The sequence below is a fragment of the Stegodyphus dumicola genome, chromosome 9 (genome assembly GCF_044657685.1).
Source record: "Stegodyphus dumicola isolate Sdum_Otavi_A_Nest chromosome 9, ASM4465768v1".
Lineage (NCBI taxonomy): Eukaryota > Metazoa > Arthropoda > Arachnida > Araneae > Eresidae > Stegodyphus > Stegodyphus dumicola.
Window position 1 is genome coordinate 39466027 of NC_140776.1, and position 15722 is coordinate 39481748.

The window sequence follows — 15722 nt, forward strand, 5'->3', positions numbered from 1 at the left end:
CAATGCAACACAAACGATTAAAATAAAAGTATAAAAATTTAAAAATTACCTAAAATAATAACTATGACAAAAAAATATATATAAAGAAAACTATTTGAAAAAAAAAATAATAATAATAAACTTTATTTACACAGTTCGAATAGGTAAATAGAAATTTTTAAAACAGTTATTCGAAAAAAACCATGCAACTTAAACAATTAAAATGAAAAAATTAGTTAAAATAATAACAGTTATAATTAAAAATATAATATAAAGAATATTATTTGGAAAAAAGGAACGATGGTGACTTTTTCCCCTCTCATGGGAAAGGAAACTAGGTTGCCATATATTAAGAAATTCGCCAAGTGAACTATTCTTGGCGCAAACTGAAAAAAAAAAAGTGGTGAATTTCTCCGTAAACTTGGCTCCAAAATTACAAAATTTCATATTTAGGCGTAATTTGAGTTGTAGAATCGAAATATGTAAAACAATTGGTATGTTATTTCAGAAATAGTTCGATTTTGTGTCAAAATACCTATATTAGAATAGTGCTATATATAAATCTAATATATATCTTAAGTCGCCCTTTCGAAACATGAAAAACGCAGTTTGAATTTTGTCAATCGGCCCAGTAGAACGGGAGATATAGCACTGTCCTTTTTTTTTTTTTTTTTTTTTTTTTTTTTTTTTTAACAGTGTACTTAAATGGATAACAAATATTTTTAATGTATATATGTTACGGTGAAACACCGAAATCTGGAGAATGTGGACTTTCACCGGTGAATGTCAACATTCACATAGTCGCTTGGTGTATGTCCGAAATATTTTCCAAATACTCTTATTTCTGACTTACACCGGTGAATGTCGACATTCACCATGTACTATTGGTGAATGTTGAACATATAAGAATATTATATTTCCTTCTCCGTAATTCATTCGCGAAAAAACGCACTTGAGACTCAGAATAAGAACTTAAGAACATAAGAACTTAAAACACACAGTACATGCAAAATGAGAAAGGAAAATAATAGAAGTTATAAACTTACCAAATTATTTGATTCAAATCTTATTTATTGCAATAACTTAAACTATTATGACACTTTGAATTGCACAAGAGGCCCTTGCTTTTACAACTGCATTTATTTGTGGAACACTTCCTTTTGGAATGGCAGTGTGTACATATACTCCTCTCTTTTCGACCTACACCAGAGCATATCTGTGATTGTCGACATACACCGGTGAGGGTCCGAATGTACAAGAATGTAAAGAAATATTCGATCTTTCACCGATGTATTTGGTGAATGTTGACATTCTCCAGTGAAAGTCGACATTCTCCAATTTCGGTCTTTCACGGTAACATATATACAGCTTGGCCTTTTTCAAAGTTAAAAAATTCTCAACAAAAGCATTCCTACCTTTTGGCATATAGTCTTCATGTGCTTTATCATAATTTTAGAACACCATATGCATGTTTCAGCTGGATTGTTCCCACATATAAAATCAGAGTAAAAAATATAAGCATATTACACTACTTTTTCATGTTCTCCAGTATGCAGACCCCCACCAGTGGCCTAGTGATTAAGACTTCTCAATACTGATAGTTCAGTCTAGGTTCAAATCCAGGAGAACGAGCTCCCTGCATAAGTTTTCCTCATGTGTAACATGAACAGCTCTTAGAACCACACTACACAAAGGCAACCCTTTCCTTAGGCAAATAGCTCTCGTGTGTTTTCGAATTTTCAATTAATTTAGCCTAATCTTCATTATACATATTTATATATATATATATATATTTATACAAGTTTGTTTGTTTCAGAGTAGGAAAGTTTCAATCGCACCGAATTAATGACTAGTTAGAGTAACTATTATATCAAGACTATTATCTACAAACATAAGAGAAAAAATCAACTTTTTTGAGGAATAAGCTGCAGAATGCCCTCGAATTTTACAAAAAATAGTTTAATTAATTCTAAGTCATTCCCTAAATTACGTTTTTTAATGTGCAAGGTTGTTGTTGAATCAACAGTGCAATATTTTTCTGTCTTTAGATTCCGAATCAGATATTCTCTATATAAGCTGCATCAGTTACACAAGAAATTTCACACTCATTCTTTTCTTCAACATAGCAGTCATTTCATGTTTAGTATTTTTCCTTAAATACAAGAAATTGCTCTTAAAAGGAATGCACACCTTTACTTATAACTCTCGTAAATTGATACAATTCATTGTAAAATTCTAATGCAATTTAAGCAAAGGAAAATAAGCTGACGGGCATCGCCTTAGAGGAGGCTAATAAATTTAAAACTCAGAAAATTTCATTATTGTTTAACTGTATCATATAACAACATTCTTATCAAGTGCTTTTAATTTGTAGCTATGTACTTAGCAATTGATTTTAAAGTCAATACACTTTAAAATCAATTGTTCAAAACGAAATGCGTCACACTGGCATTTCCAACTCGTCTTTCATAGTTAATAGCATTCAGTGTGCTGAACAGCATCAGCTTTCAGTTTTAGGTTCATTTTATTATACTAAAGCTCATGAGGGCTATCTCTGAAAGAGGAAGGATGCCTTCTTGGAGAACTTTCTAAGAGAAATGGCTTGTATTCACATTACACATGGGAAAAGTACAAAGGCGACCATGCAGTCAGCCTATTCTCTGGTATTGGAATCCGGATCAAATTACCAGTTTCAGCAACTTTAACACTCAGCTGTTGGTAGGCCCTCCACAGTGACACAGAAGAGAGTGATTGTTATTTCATTCATTCCTAAGTGTAATTACATTTAAGCTAAGGTGGTCCTCTTTTTTTTTTTTTTTTTTTTTTTTTTGTGTGTGTGTGTGTGTGTGTGTGTGTGTGTGTGTGTGCTTAAAACTTCACAGTGTAATGAATATTCAGTTTAAATTTGATTAATTTTTAATTTCCAGAATTTTTTTTTTTTTTTTTTTTTTATTTTCAAAAAACAGTGTTTTAAAGATGTAATAGTTAGCATTTTAGAAGGTGCTTTAAAGTTGTGAGAAAGTGTTTTAAGGTTGTAGCATTTTAGAATGTGTTTTAAACTAGTAATAGTTGGCATTATAATGGATCTCTTAAATTATTGCCATATCTATAAAGCTTTATTATGACACAGTAATAAAAAACCCATGGGTATTTTAAAATGATTAATAGATTGTGTAAGCCTCTTGGGAAAACAAAAGCTGCTATTTAGAGGCCATGAATGATGAACCTATAGATTCAATAAAGAGGGGAAACACTGGATAATTGCTAAATTTTCTCAGCTTGTATAAAACTATGCTTCATAATCAATAGAAAGAAAGCAAAATTTTCTGTGGGGCATTCCCTTCTATTCAGAATGACCTTATAAATTGCATTTCAAAAATTTTTATGAGTACTATAAAAAAAAAGATATAGCAAATTCTCAGTTTGCTTCAGTCATTATAGATAAAACAATACTCAGTCAATAAGTAACAATTATATACATGCCTCAGATATGTAAATGGTAAAGGAAAGCCCTAAGAAATATTTATAGATTTCTCTGACTTACACGCTCATTCTGCTAATGCACTATATGAGCCTGTTTACAAAATTGCAACAGAATTTGATTTTCAATAAAAATGTATCGAACAGATCTATGATGAAGCAGCACTCATGGCAAGGCAAATAACTGCACTACAAAAATGAGTACAAGAAAATCACTAGAAAGAAAATATCCAACAGTCACTTTTACATATGTTGCATTTTAAAATTGATTTTACAACAATCTGCATGTGCTATTAGAGAGTTGCCTGTTTTTTAAAACATTGTGTGGTATGTCTACATTTTTTTAAATGCCTATGAAAAGAATTCATGCTCTTAAACAGTTCACAGAGGAAAAGATACCTAAAATTTCACCTACAATATAGAACTTTTGATCCAGAAAAATTGGAATGAAAAAGAATTAGTACGTTTTTTAAAAATATTACAAAGAATTGTGATCATTGGAATCCATTATGTGTCACTAGTGCACGGATTCATTAAATTTTTGGCTGGATGTAAGAAACAATTTCAAGAGAGGTGTTTTCAATATTTTGCCACTCAGATATACTTTTTGAGATTTTAAAAAAGAAAACCTTTGATATTACTGTTAAAAGAAAAATGCAAAATTTCAATGTGTGCTCAGGTTACAAAGAAAGGAGTTCAAAGCAGTAAGGGAAAATGCATACTGCAGTCACAAGAGACAAATGAATTCTGAGTTAAAAGAATGTGTATTGACAGATATGAAATCAGGCAACTTTACATTAATAGTTTATATAACATAAAATCGAACAGCCACAATATTTGACTCCCTTACTAAACTTGAGTTTATGGCCCTTCTTAATGAACAGAACTTAGTTTCTTACAACTTTAATTTTCTTGAAATATTGTTAAATAAATATAGTTCATATTCCGAACTGTTTCATTCTGTAAAACTCGAGTAGATTGGTTTACATTCTTCTATGAAGTTTGAAAATAGACCTGCACATACTATATGAATATCAACATTATCCATAGCATTATGAGTGAAGTTACAAATTAGCTTGACTCATTCTATTAACACCAGCTTTACCTGCATCAGCAAGAATGACCATTTTCATCATTATATTAGATAATGAAGTCACAGGACAGATTAAGTGCATTTAGCATAACATCGATTGAGAAACAACTTTCGAGAGTTAAAGCATTGCCCTCACTTTATGAAGGTGCTATAAGGAATTTACTATTAAAAGTAGAAGGGACGAGTTCACATTCAAATAATTTTAATTCTATTGAGGGTAATCTAAGTGTTATTTCTAAAATTGAATTATATCTTAAGCCTCAGGTATATGCTGTTATTTACTTAAACTAGATAATATATGTATCATAAATACACATTTTTGACAAATATTAATAGATTTTATAATTCTCAGAAAAACCTAAACACATGAGTTTCAGGTGTTTATTATTTATACTTTATAATTTTATTTATTTATTAATATATAAATATAATGCTTTATTTTAATTAAATTAATTTGTTAATAAATAAATGCATTAATAAGAACAGAGAGTTTTAGATACAGACAATAATTTTCATGAAATTTCATCTCTGAGAATTTCAAAATCATCAGTACTTCTTAAATTATTTTCAGAAATTACATTAACTCAATAACCTGCATCTGTAATAGCAAGAAAATTATTATTTCTTATCTTAACAGTTAAACTATCATCATTTGTTAGGTGAAGTTTGATTTTGATAAGCTGAAGGGGGGGTGAACATTTCTTCAAACCGAATTTCAAGACAAATGGTCTTGCAGTATTATATCTTGATAATTAAAATATGGTTGAGGATTCTGCCTTAGAACAGTAAATCTGAATATATTAAGAATACTTTCCTGTTGTTGGGATGAACTTGAAGTTGCAAAAAACTTTTGCACAATGGAAATTCAGTTTTTAAGCAAGCAAGCATTTTGTACAGATAATAAAAAGCTCAATTATCTGGAAAGCATGGAAAATGCTGAATTCTAGATATATGAAAATTTTGGATAACTCGGCATATAAAAATTGTAATTTGCATTATAAAGGCCAAATGAATGGGAAATTATCAACTTGAATATTAAATGCCTACATTTAAATTACATGATATTTTGAAAGAAAAAAGGGCATTTTAGACATACACGCCAAAGAAAGATATCATATTTCATTATGAAATTCTGTTGACCATGAAAATTATTAAAGATCTCCCAAAACTTGAGCCAGTTGTTATGACAGAAGTTTGAAGGAATAGATCATTCTTTACTTGGTTAGATAACACATGCAAGTTATGGACATAGCATACAGAAAAATTTAAATCATTTACCATATTTTTTATGCTACATTGTCAGTGTTAATCCATTTTCACATAAGACACACTTTTCTTGATGCCAGAATTCCAAATTTTAAAAAATATTCAACTGCATTCCCGCTCCCTAGAAGACAAGTTCCAAATTTTAATCTTTTTTTTTTTTTTTTTTTTTGATAAAAGTATATTTTAGGCTACCCCTCGGAGAAACTTGGGGATTTTTGGAGGTACATGGATACCAAGTTTGTGCAATTCTTTGACTTGTTATTCTGGCTTGCGTAGCGCCGATTTTTGAGCCAAAAATGGCAACACAAAGCCAAAATAAAAAGACAAAGAATTGCACTAACTCGGTATGCATGTACATCGACCTACTTTCACTTAAAACAAAATCACAGAATTGCACAAAAATGGCATTATGCACTCCCTTGACTTTAATGTACATATCAACTATTTTCACTTAAAAAAACATCAGAGAATTGCACAAACTAGGCCAATTTGCAAAGACAAAGACAAAATAACAAGACAAAGAATTGCTCAAACTCTGTATGCATGTACACTTCAACCTATTTTCACTTAAAAAAAATCCCAGAATTGCACAAACTATGCCTTATGCACTCCTTCGAGTTTGTCCCTGTACACATCGATATTATTACGTTTTTTTATTCTTCTGACACCAGTTGTTGCGTTATTTTCTTCCTTCGCATTCTTACGGGGTCCGTAGATTGAGTGAATAATGACGACCCTTGATGAAGTATTGAAACACACTTTATTTAGCCAATATTAATCAGGACAGCTCCAATAACACTTTTTACAGTTGTCGAAGATCTACTCTAAACACGCTGGAACAATCAGTGACACAGCCTTCACACTTTCAGGTAATAACAGTGGAGACAGCTCCACTGCAAAGCTCCTGATTCTGCTCGGTCTTTCTCGAAACGTACTCTCGAGACTCTCCACGCTACAACTCGCGATGCACTCGACAACACACAAGCACAGCTCCCGACTCTTCGGTTCAGTCGTTACCAGAGCTGAACACGCTCTCTCGACGATGCACTAACCATGATATACTATGAGACTTACGGTGCACTCGATGACCCAGTCGGCAATTGCTGCCCAGCTGTCAACTCGATCCACTCCGCAAGGACCGACTCGCTAGACGAGACACACACACTAACTGACGGTGATTAGCACGGTTTATATAGCTTTCGGCTTGTGTTCGAGAACATTTTGGGCTAAGTCGGTAAGAATTCGTTCCAGAAGGTTCTCCATCCATCCATGGTATATCGCCAATTTTCCCTTGCCATTTTATGGCAACTCTAAAACTGCTTTGCGGGGAAGCTATCTCACTGCACCTGTACATTTCGTAACAATATATTTTAACTTAAAAAGTCAAAGGAGCAACCAGTTTCACAGTAGAGGTAAACAAAAAATACATAATCTCAATAAACTACATTTTAAACCAAAATGACACACAAAATTCTTTAACAGCATCCAAAACCTTCCTAAAATTATCTGAACTAGAATCTGTATATCGGCATCGCCACATAAATTCACAAAAGTAAGAGGCAAAAATATACTATGTAGTTCCGGACTGTCCAGAAAATGGCTACTAAGTGAACCTTCATTACACACCAGTCAATTAATGCACTTTTCCCCTTTCATTTCAAATCATACAGAAACTTCAAATTAATCTTACTACATTCAGCCATTGTAGCGTCTAAACAATGAAATAAGCAATGTATTTCCTAAGCAACACACACTACAAAAGCCCTTGCAAAACATCCCATGATTCAAAATTTTCCGGAATAATGCATAGGATTACGCCATAATAGAGTTTCCATAACATTCAACTACTCAGGTTACCATAAATGATACAACAACTTAACGATAAACGAAACAACTTGGCGATAAATGAAACAACAACATCGCAATAATACAAAGGGCTTGTGCCCTAAAGTCAACTCTAGCCATTTTTTTTTTTAAAGGTGCTTAAAAAACAAATAAATAGCAGTTAACTTATATCTTTTTTTTTTTTTTCCTTTTACAAAAATTAAACTAACTTATTGATAATAAATTGAGGTTTATATAAATACAAAACATTAATTCATGCTTATCCATTATTTACATTAAATCACACTTTTCAACAATAGTTCTTGTTTGATTTGAATCATAATCTTTCTTAATTATATGTTAAAAAAGTTTCAAAAATATTTCAAATACTTGAGCTTTCGAGTTAAGCTGAATGCTGGATAATCAGGCTTTTACTATAATAACATACCATATTGCTCTGACAATCTTTGTATTGAAGACATCAATTATAATTTTATTATTTAAATGTAATGAAGAACCTAATTTTAATTTTTGATAGAAATGCTTATTGATATCTTTAAAGTTGTTCTGAGTAACCAAAACAACATTTTCTTAACTAAAAAAGTACATTAAAAATTTTCTTTTAACAAATTCCTTTCTTTAATTTCAATACAATTGCAGATATAAAATAATAAGACTTCACCTTTTAAAAAAATCTGGGAAGATATTTATCTTTTACAGAAATATTTTTTTGCAATGCACCATTTTTCAAAAAACATGAACCATTTATATCTTTAGTAAGATCAGATATAGGACATTAAAATTTTCCTATCCAAAGAAACAATATCAGAATTATAGTAAGCATTATTTATAATAATGAACTAATAAATTTCTTACTTTATAACAACAACAAAAATAATTTAAACATATATCACTAACAAGATAACAACTCCAAACCAGAAATGAAAAGTAGATAAATGAATAGTGTAAGAAATTAACACATATTTCTGCTGATCATGGAGATGCACATAAATAAGTCACTAGGCATAACTTTACCATAAACACAATGCTGAAATATTTTTATTTTACTTGCAGCTCAAGTTCTCACTTGTTTTGAAGCACTGCATAATTGTTGTTAAGACTTAGTAAGTAACTTAATTAAACAATTTTTTCCTTTCTTTCACTTCTTGACATTTCTCTTATATAAGCAATAATTTAAATAGATACATTATGCCCTGCACTGAAAATTTGATTGTCTTTGAAAATTTGGTCACAAACAACACTTCTTTTTAATTTCGTAGATGAACTTCTTGATGCACATTAAAGATTAACTCATTCTGCCAATTCTTTATAAATGCAATAATTTAGGATGCAAGAGAAGACATGTACTTTTAATCATGGCCAATAGTTAGAAATGGCACTAGCATGTAGAATCTGTATTTGCAATCAGATGTAACCTTTGTGACTATTCAATACATTTTATTTCTGGACAAACCAATTCTTTAGAAGCATATTCTGATTCACACATCATTATGGATGCAATTAGCATCCATTCTTCCCATTTTTGCACCTTTTCAACATCTTAAGACAAACACAATGGATAAAATAGAGAGGAAAGCAAGGACACATTAGCTCAAAGTAAGTAAAGCAGGAGTGTGTCACATTCAAAAGAAAGGTTGGGAAAGAGTCAAAAGGTTATAGTTCTCAAAGAAGCTTGATTTCAGTTGAAATCTGATATGCTTAAATGTACCTGTATTAGCAGCATTATGTAAGATTATATGATATGGATTAATTTGAAATGGCACAGTAGTATATATTATTATTTTTAGGACAGAAAGGAAAAATACCCAAATTAAAATGAAAATTATATGGGGCTATTGCCAATTAAAATTAAAAGTTTGCTTAACATATTTCTATTTTTATTTATTTATTTATTTTATTTTATGTATATATAATAAAAAGGTTTAGTTTGGAAGATTATATACTCTACTAAACATTAAATACTGGACAAAATTTGAAAATTTAATTCATTTCTTGGAATATATACAACACAAAATGGGCACAGTTTTTTTAGCATACCTACTTCACAATCATGTTAAAGCAGGGAACAAAGAGGAAAAGGCATTATGAATTTCAGAAACCATATCACTTGTCAGAGTGCTTCTTTGGAACTTCTGAAATGCTAATTTGTTACATCTTCTTGTTAACATGCATGCTCCCAGTGCTGCTATAATGGTTGCATTGCAGGACAAATTACCAGGTTTTGACTGTCGCTTACTATAATTCTGAGCCCAAAAGTTAAATACGCCTAAGGATCCTGACAATAAGTCACCCTGTCCACCACAACGTCGTGGACTACCTTCTTCAGCACAAACTATTGTATCAATACCATCTGATATTACATCCACAAGACCTTTTTTAACTATAGTGACATTACCGAGAAGTTTTGCTACTTGTGCAACATGTTTATCAGTAAAATCATGTTCTATTTGCTCATTTGATACTGCACTATACAGCCGACCAAATTCGACTTTGTTAGGTGTGAGAATAGCATTTTTATAACCCGCAATACAATCTGGTGTATTTTTCAAAAGAAATAATGCGTCAGCATCAAATACTATCGGCAATTTGCTTTCCTTTGCTAATTTTATCAACTCCCGCGTAGATTCAAAAATAGATTCTTCACGACCTAATCCAGGACCAATTACGAGGGAGTGCAAATAAGGTAGATGCCCTGAAATTTCTTCAATGAAATTAGGGCTGTCTAGAATAGGGTGTACGATAAGTTCTGGACTATAAGATTTTATAACCGGAGAAGCATCTTTCGTACAAAATACATGGGCGAGATCACAACCAGTTTTCAAGGCAGATATAGCCGCAAAGTATGGTGCACCAGTGTAGTTTTTGCTTCCGCCTATTACACCTATTCTGCCATCAAGGCCTTTATGTGATTTGTTTGACAGAATTGGAATAATTAATTCAACTTCAGCTTTCAAGTCGGGATTCATCCTCTACCACATTCACCGTTTCGAATCAGTCCAAAACAAAAATAAAGTTGAAGTGCTTAGCTAGCAGTTTCATTAAAATACATAAAATTTATAAATAGATTTTTTTTCATTCTTATTATGAAAATCTGCACTAAAAAGGACAAGGAACGTGTCTAATCTCAATTAAAACATTTTTTATCTTTATCTATAACTTTCATATTTCGTATTGTAGAAAATCCATCTCCATGTATTAGAAATTAAAGTCTTATAATAATAATTTTTTCTTGCATTAATAATATTCAAATATAATCTTTTATTTCTATTATTTTAATTTTAATGCATCAAAATTAAAATAATTGTGTCGACAAACTTCAAAGAAAACTGTAACTATAGCTACAAATATGAACGATGATTTGTAAACGTCATTTCAGTGGAAAACGAAATATATTTGTTAATGTTATGTGCTTAATTAGTTAATTATGGAATCTCCTGACTCTCTTGCATATCAGAAAAGCGATGATACCAGTCTGGAAGGAGATATTTCTGGCAGTCCAACAGGTCAAGACAATGCGGAATATCACACCTTAGATGAACCTGTTAAAGAGACAATACTGCGAGATCTAAAAGCTGTGGGCACGAAATTCTATCATGTTTTATATCCTAAGCAGAAGAAAGCTCTGCTGAAAGATTGGGATTTATGGGGACCTCTTATTCTCTGCGTATTTCTCGCTGCTGCGTTACAAGATGAAAGTAAGAACAACGAAAATGACAGTGGATTGCAGTTCGCCGAGATATTTTTTATTGTATGGGTCGGCGCAATTGTTGTTACTATAAACTCCAAACTTTTAGGTGGAAATATATCTTTCTTCCAAAGTGTGTGTGTCTTGGGTTACTGCTTGCTTGCACCTTGTATGGCTTTATTATTTTGTTTATTCCTCGATGTTCTCTTCAGTCAGACCCTAGCACTTTTCATATTTAAATTTATTATAGCTGCTGCAGGATTTGTGTGGGCTCTTATCGGAGCTACTGTGTTTTTGGGTGACAGTCAACCACCAAGAAGGAAAGCTCTTGCTGTATATCCAATATTTCTGTTTTATTTTGTTGTCAGCTGGATGATTATATCTCGCTCGTAAATGTTTTATTGTGTATTGAAGATATATTATTCTTATTAATATGCTATAGAAATTACTAATAAAACTTCAATTTTTAAGTTTTGTCACTTTTGTATACGAGAATGTCAGCACTGCATTTTAAAATTAACACTAAATTGAAATTGTCACCCTAATTTAAATTGAATTTTTAAATTCATGTATTTCATGCCTTAATAGCTTTTTACTTTTAATACAATATAAACTTATAACTCGCATATGAAATTTTCTGATTATTGATATGTTATATCTTTTTCGAAGGTGTTTAATTGTAAAAGCTACAGTTAAAAACTTAAAAATATGGACATATATTTAAAAGTTATTTTGTGGAATAAAATCACTACCTTTATTAAAAATTTTTTAAAACAATATATATATGAAGGGAATTTTACTGATCTCCAGATAACAAAAAAAAAAAAAAAAAGATTAAAATAAAAATTGTAATTTAAAATATAAGACGAATTCGATAATGCCTTATACTAGTTTTGTTATGAAATCTCTCTAAGTGTTGCTTTTTAGTGTCACTACAATAATAAATTAATGAACTTCTAATGAATGATGAATATATATTAATTTTTATTCAAGTAACTTTTGTTAATATTTATTTGTAAATTAATTTTATTTTCTCTAATAACTAACATCTGTATTAATGTAATAGTTTTAATTTTCTGTGTATATGGTATAAGTAAGACAGATATGAGTTGATAATTATCCTTATTTTAGAAAAGTAGATGTAATACTATAATGTGTACTACTATTACTTTGAATTTAATATAAGCATTTCTAATGAAATATATTAATATAAAACTAGCATTTAATGCAATTTAAATTCTTTGCAAAGTTACTGTATGAATTTGTAAAAAGTTTTAATCTCTCATTTGTTTATCAGTTATATTTGAGTAAAATTCCAAAATTTCCATTTTACCCAAATACAAATAATATACAAACTTATACAAATACAAGTAATATTTTATAACTTATATCCAAAAGGGAATATTTATGATTGTAATAAAAATACAATTATTAACAAAGAATCCCCCTTTATTTGAATTATGAAAATAAATTTTTATATTAATTTGTCAATTTAGAACTGTATAGAAACTTTTATATTAATTTCTTAAAATTAGGTGTACAGTATGGAATTTTTGTATGCCTAAAGATTTTCAAATAATAAGCTTAATTAATATTTATTTATTGCAAATATCAAGGTTGACTGGCTTCTTATTTTTATCTATATATTAATTTAGAAAATCAGTTTGATCTGTAGATCAACATTCTATATGATATGTTACAATGCTATGTAAATTATTTTTTATTGGCAAATAGACTACGAGTAACTACGTTGATTTCATGATTGTTTCCCTGTGTAACTTGAAATGTCGTCTGTAATGTTTTTTTCTTCTGAGGCAAATAGTCCTAGTGTGCTTTGCCCAGAAAACAAAAAATAAGAAAAGGAGAGAGATTATGAAAATTAATGCTAAAATGAAATATTGTAATAAACTGGTCAATAAATTACATCTATTATGAGCAATTTTGGGGGACATTACTATATAGCTTAATTGGAGTGATTTAGGGATAGGGAAATATATTTTATGATCATTACCATTCATTCATATTCTGTCAAATGATGTGCCATGATGCTTTCAATTATGATTAGAAATTCTATAATTATTACTTTTTTTCATTTGAGTATTTGAGTATGAACTCCTTATTCAAACTCATCCTCAGATCTTTTTTCATTAAAATATATAAAAGTGTCTTTTTTTTTTCTTTTTTTTACATGGACAAGAAATTTTTGCAATAGATAGAGCGTTATGGATCCAGATTTCCTGTCTCTGGATACTTTTGCAAATTTACATATCTGTGTTATTTTATGTTATATTTTTGGACCAGTGAATCTCTGCAGAGAAGTGAAATTCATTTAGGCACTTATATATTTTTTATTAAACCATTTTTGACAAACAGAAACTATCGCAAACAGCACAGTTAGTATTGGTAATCGATAAGAATACATTTTTGGTTTTATGTAACAGTGATCTTCAGTAAGCTAGGTTTATTTTTTGTAAAGAAGGCAATAAGTTAAATGCAGTTTCTGTGCTTTTCTTTTGCATTTTCAAAAAATTATTAAAATTTTGAATTTGCCTTCTTCAGAATAAATAATGGAATATTTTCAAATTTACTGTGTCGTCATAATAGTATACAAAATACTTAAAAATTCTGGCAAAATGGTGCAGTAAAAACTCTACAAAGTCATATGAAACCATTTAATTCCTAATTAAGGGAATGCATGTTATGTCTAGATCTAGTTCACAAAGAAGACTACAGTCAAAAAAAAGTCTGTAATCCGGACTCTTCGGGACTTCGGCGATTCCGGATCATCAGTTTAAGTCTGGTGAGATGGCATGCAGAAATTTATAAAATTAAAAATATGAAACCGTAATTTATAAAATAATGAGCAATTATGATCTAAAGGGTATCAAAATTTAGGTACAACTCTAATATACGCCCTAATTTCAAGAAATGTGGCGATATGTGTTCTGCGCTGGTTTTTGGTGCGATTGTGTGTTCTATGGCAACCGTGTTGACGTTGAAAAATCTTTCGCTGGAGCTCGTTGATTCGCCTCTGTGTCTGAGAAGATGGGAGGGAAAGATAAAATGGTAGTTGTTGAATTGAAGTTCGGCAAAAAGAAATATCATTGTGGCTATCCTGTTGAGGGGTAGTGGGTATTTGGAAGTGTGGAAAGAGGGTCTGGGAGATTACTTTTAATGGCAGTGCATGATAGAAGTAGGGATTTGTGATTTTATTTATTTGTGAACCATAGTATAAATTTTCTGGATAGTGTGTCTGGCTGTCATGTAAATACAATAGTGATTACGTGGCGGCATGTTAAAGGCGGTATGAAATTTATATTTCTGCTATTCGAAAACGCATTAATTCATGGTAAGTGCATTTTATTTTATCCTTGTTCTTATTTTGTAGAATGTTATGTTCTTTAGTATGAATTTCTGTTGTTATTGTTGTTTTTTTAAATTGTTTGAAATTTATTTTAGTTTATTTTGTTGCTTAGTGTCTAGACTGTGCAATTCGTAGATGTTTTTTAAAGTTGAAACAGAACGCTGTGTACATGGTATTATTTGAAATTTATTGTTGTTACGTTATTTTATTAAAGCGAGGAGTGCGTAGATCGTAGATTCCTTCCTTGCCTAAATTGTGCAATTTGTAGAATTTTTTTTAAGTTTAAACAGGATGCTGTGTACATGGTATTCTTTGAAATTTATTGTTGTTATGTTAATTTTTAAAGCGAGGTGTACGTAGTTTGTAGATTCATTCGTTGCCTACATTGTGCCATTCGTAGATGTTTTTTTAAAGTTAAAACATGTTGCTGTGTACATGGATTCTTGTCAAATATTTTTGGTTAGAAACTTTACGTTTTTGCTATCTAAATTTTTTGTTTTTGTTTCGGATTTTTAGCTAAATTGTGTGTTCAAAACATAGTTTTTGCATGTGCGAAAACCGCGTTTTTGAAGACATTTTAGGCTAAAAGTTCGAAATGTAGACAAAAAATTTAGATAGTAATATGGCAGCGTAAAGTTTCTCGCCAAAAATATTTGGCAAGAAATTTGGCGACTTGAGGGCGCATATCAGAGTAGTTCCAAAATTTACAAAAAAAAAAGCTTAATATTTATTTGATTACTTTATCAAACATTTCTTTCAACACGCGCATGTATAAAGCATACATTATGCATAGCCGAAAGTAGAAAATTGCAACCAGAAAACTATTTGATTTGTATTCGTGATATTTATAATGACGAGGAATTTGATTTAAATCATATCAAAGACGGAGTACATCGAGATGAAATACTACATTTAGTAAGGAATTATAAGCCGAATAAAATAAAAACATCTGCCCTGAAGATAACGATAGTGCTGACAGATCAACTTCTAGTTCATTGCACGCCGCGACG

General features: G+C 30.6%; 2 protein-coding genes across 2 annotated transcripts; one reads left to right on the forward strand and one right to left on the reverse strand.

Moving 5' to 3' along the window:
• Positions 1-2908: 2908 nt before the first annotated feature.
• Naxd (NAD(P)HX dehydratase) lies at positions 2909-10676 on the reverse strand. Its single transcript, XM_085823343.1, has one exon. The coding sequence runs from the start codon at positions 10627-10629 to the stop codon at positions 9712-9714; it is 918 nt and encodes a 305-aa protein (XP_085679469.1). The 5' UTR covers positions 10630-10676; the 3' UTR covers positions 2909-9711.
• Positions 10677-10996: 320 nt separating this feature from the next.
• Positions 10997-11818, forward strand: LOC118183797 (protein YIPF6). The gene has a single exon (XM_035353404.2). The coding sequence runs from the start codon at positions 11088-11090 to the stop codon at positions 11739-11741; it is 654 nt and encodes a 217-aa protein (XP_035209295.1). The 5' UTR covers positions 10997-11087; the 3' UTR covers positions 11742-11818.
• The last annotated feature ends 3904 nt before the right edge of the window (positions 11819-15722 follow it).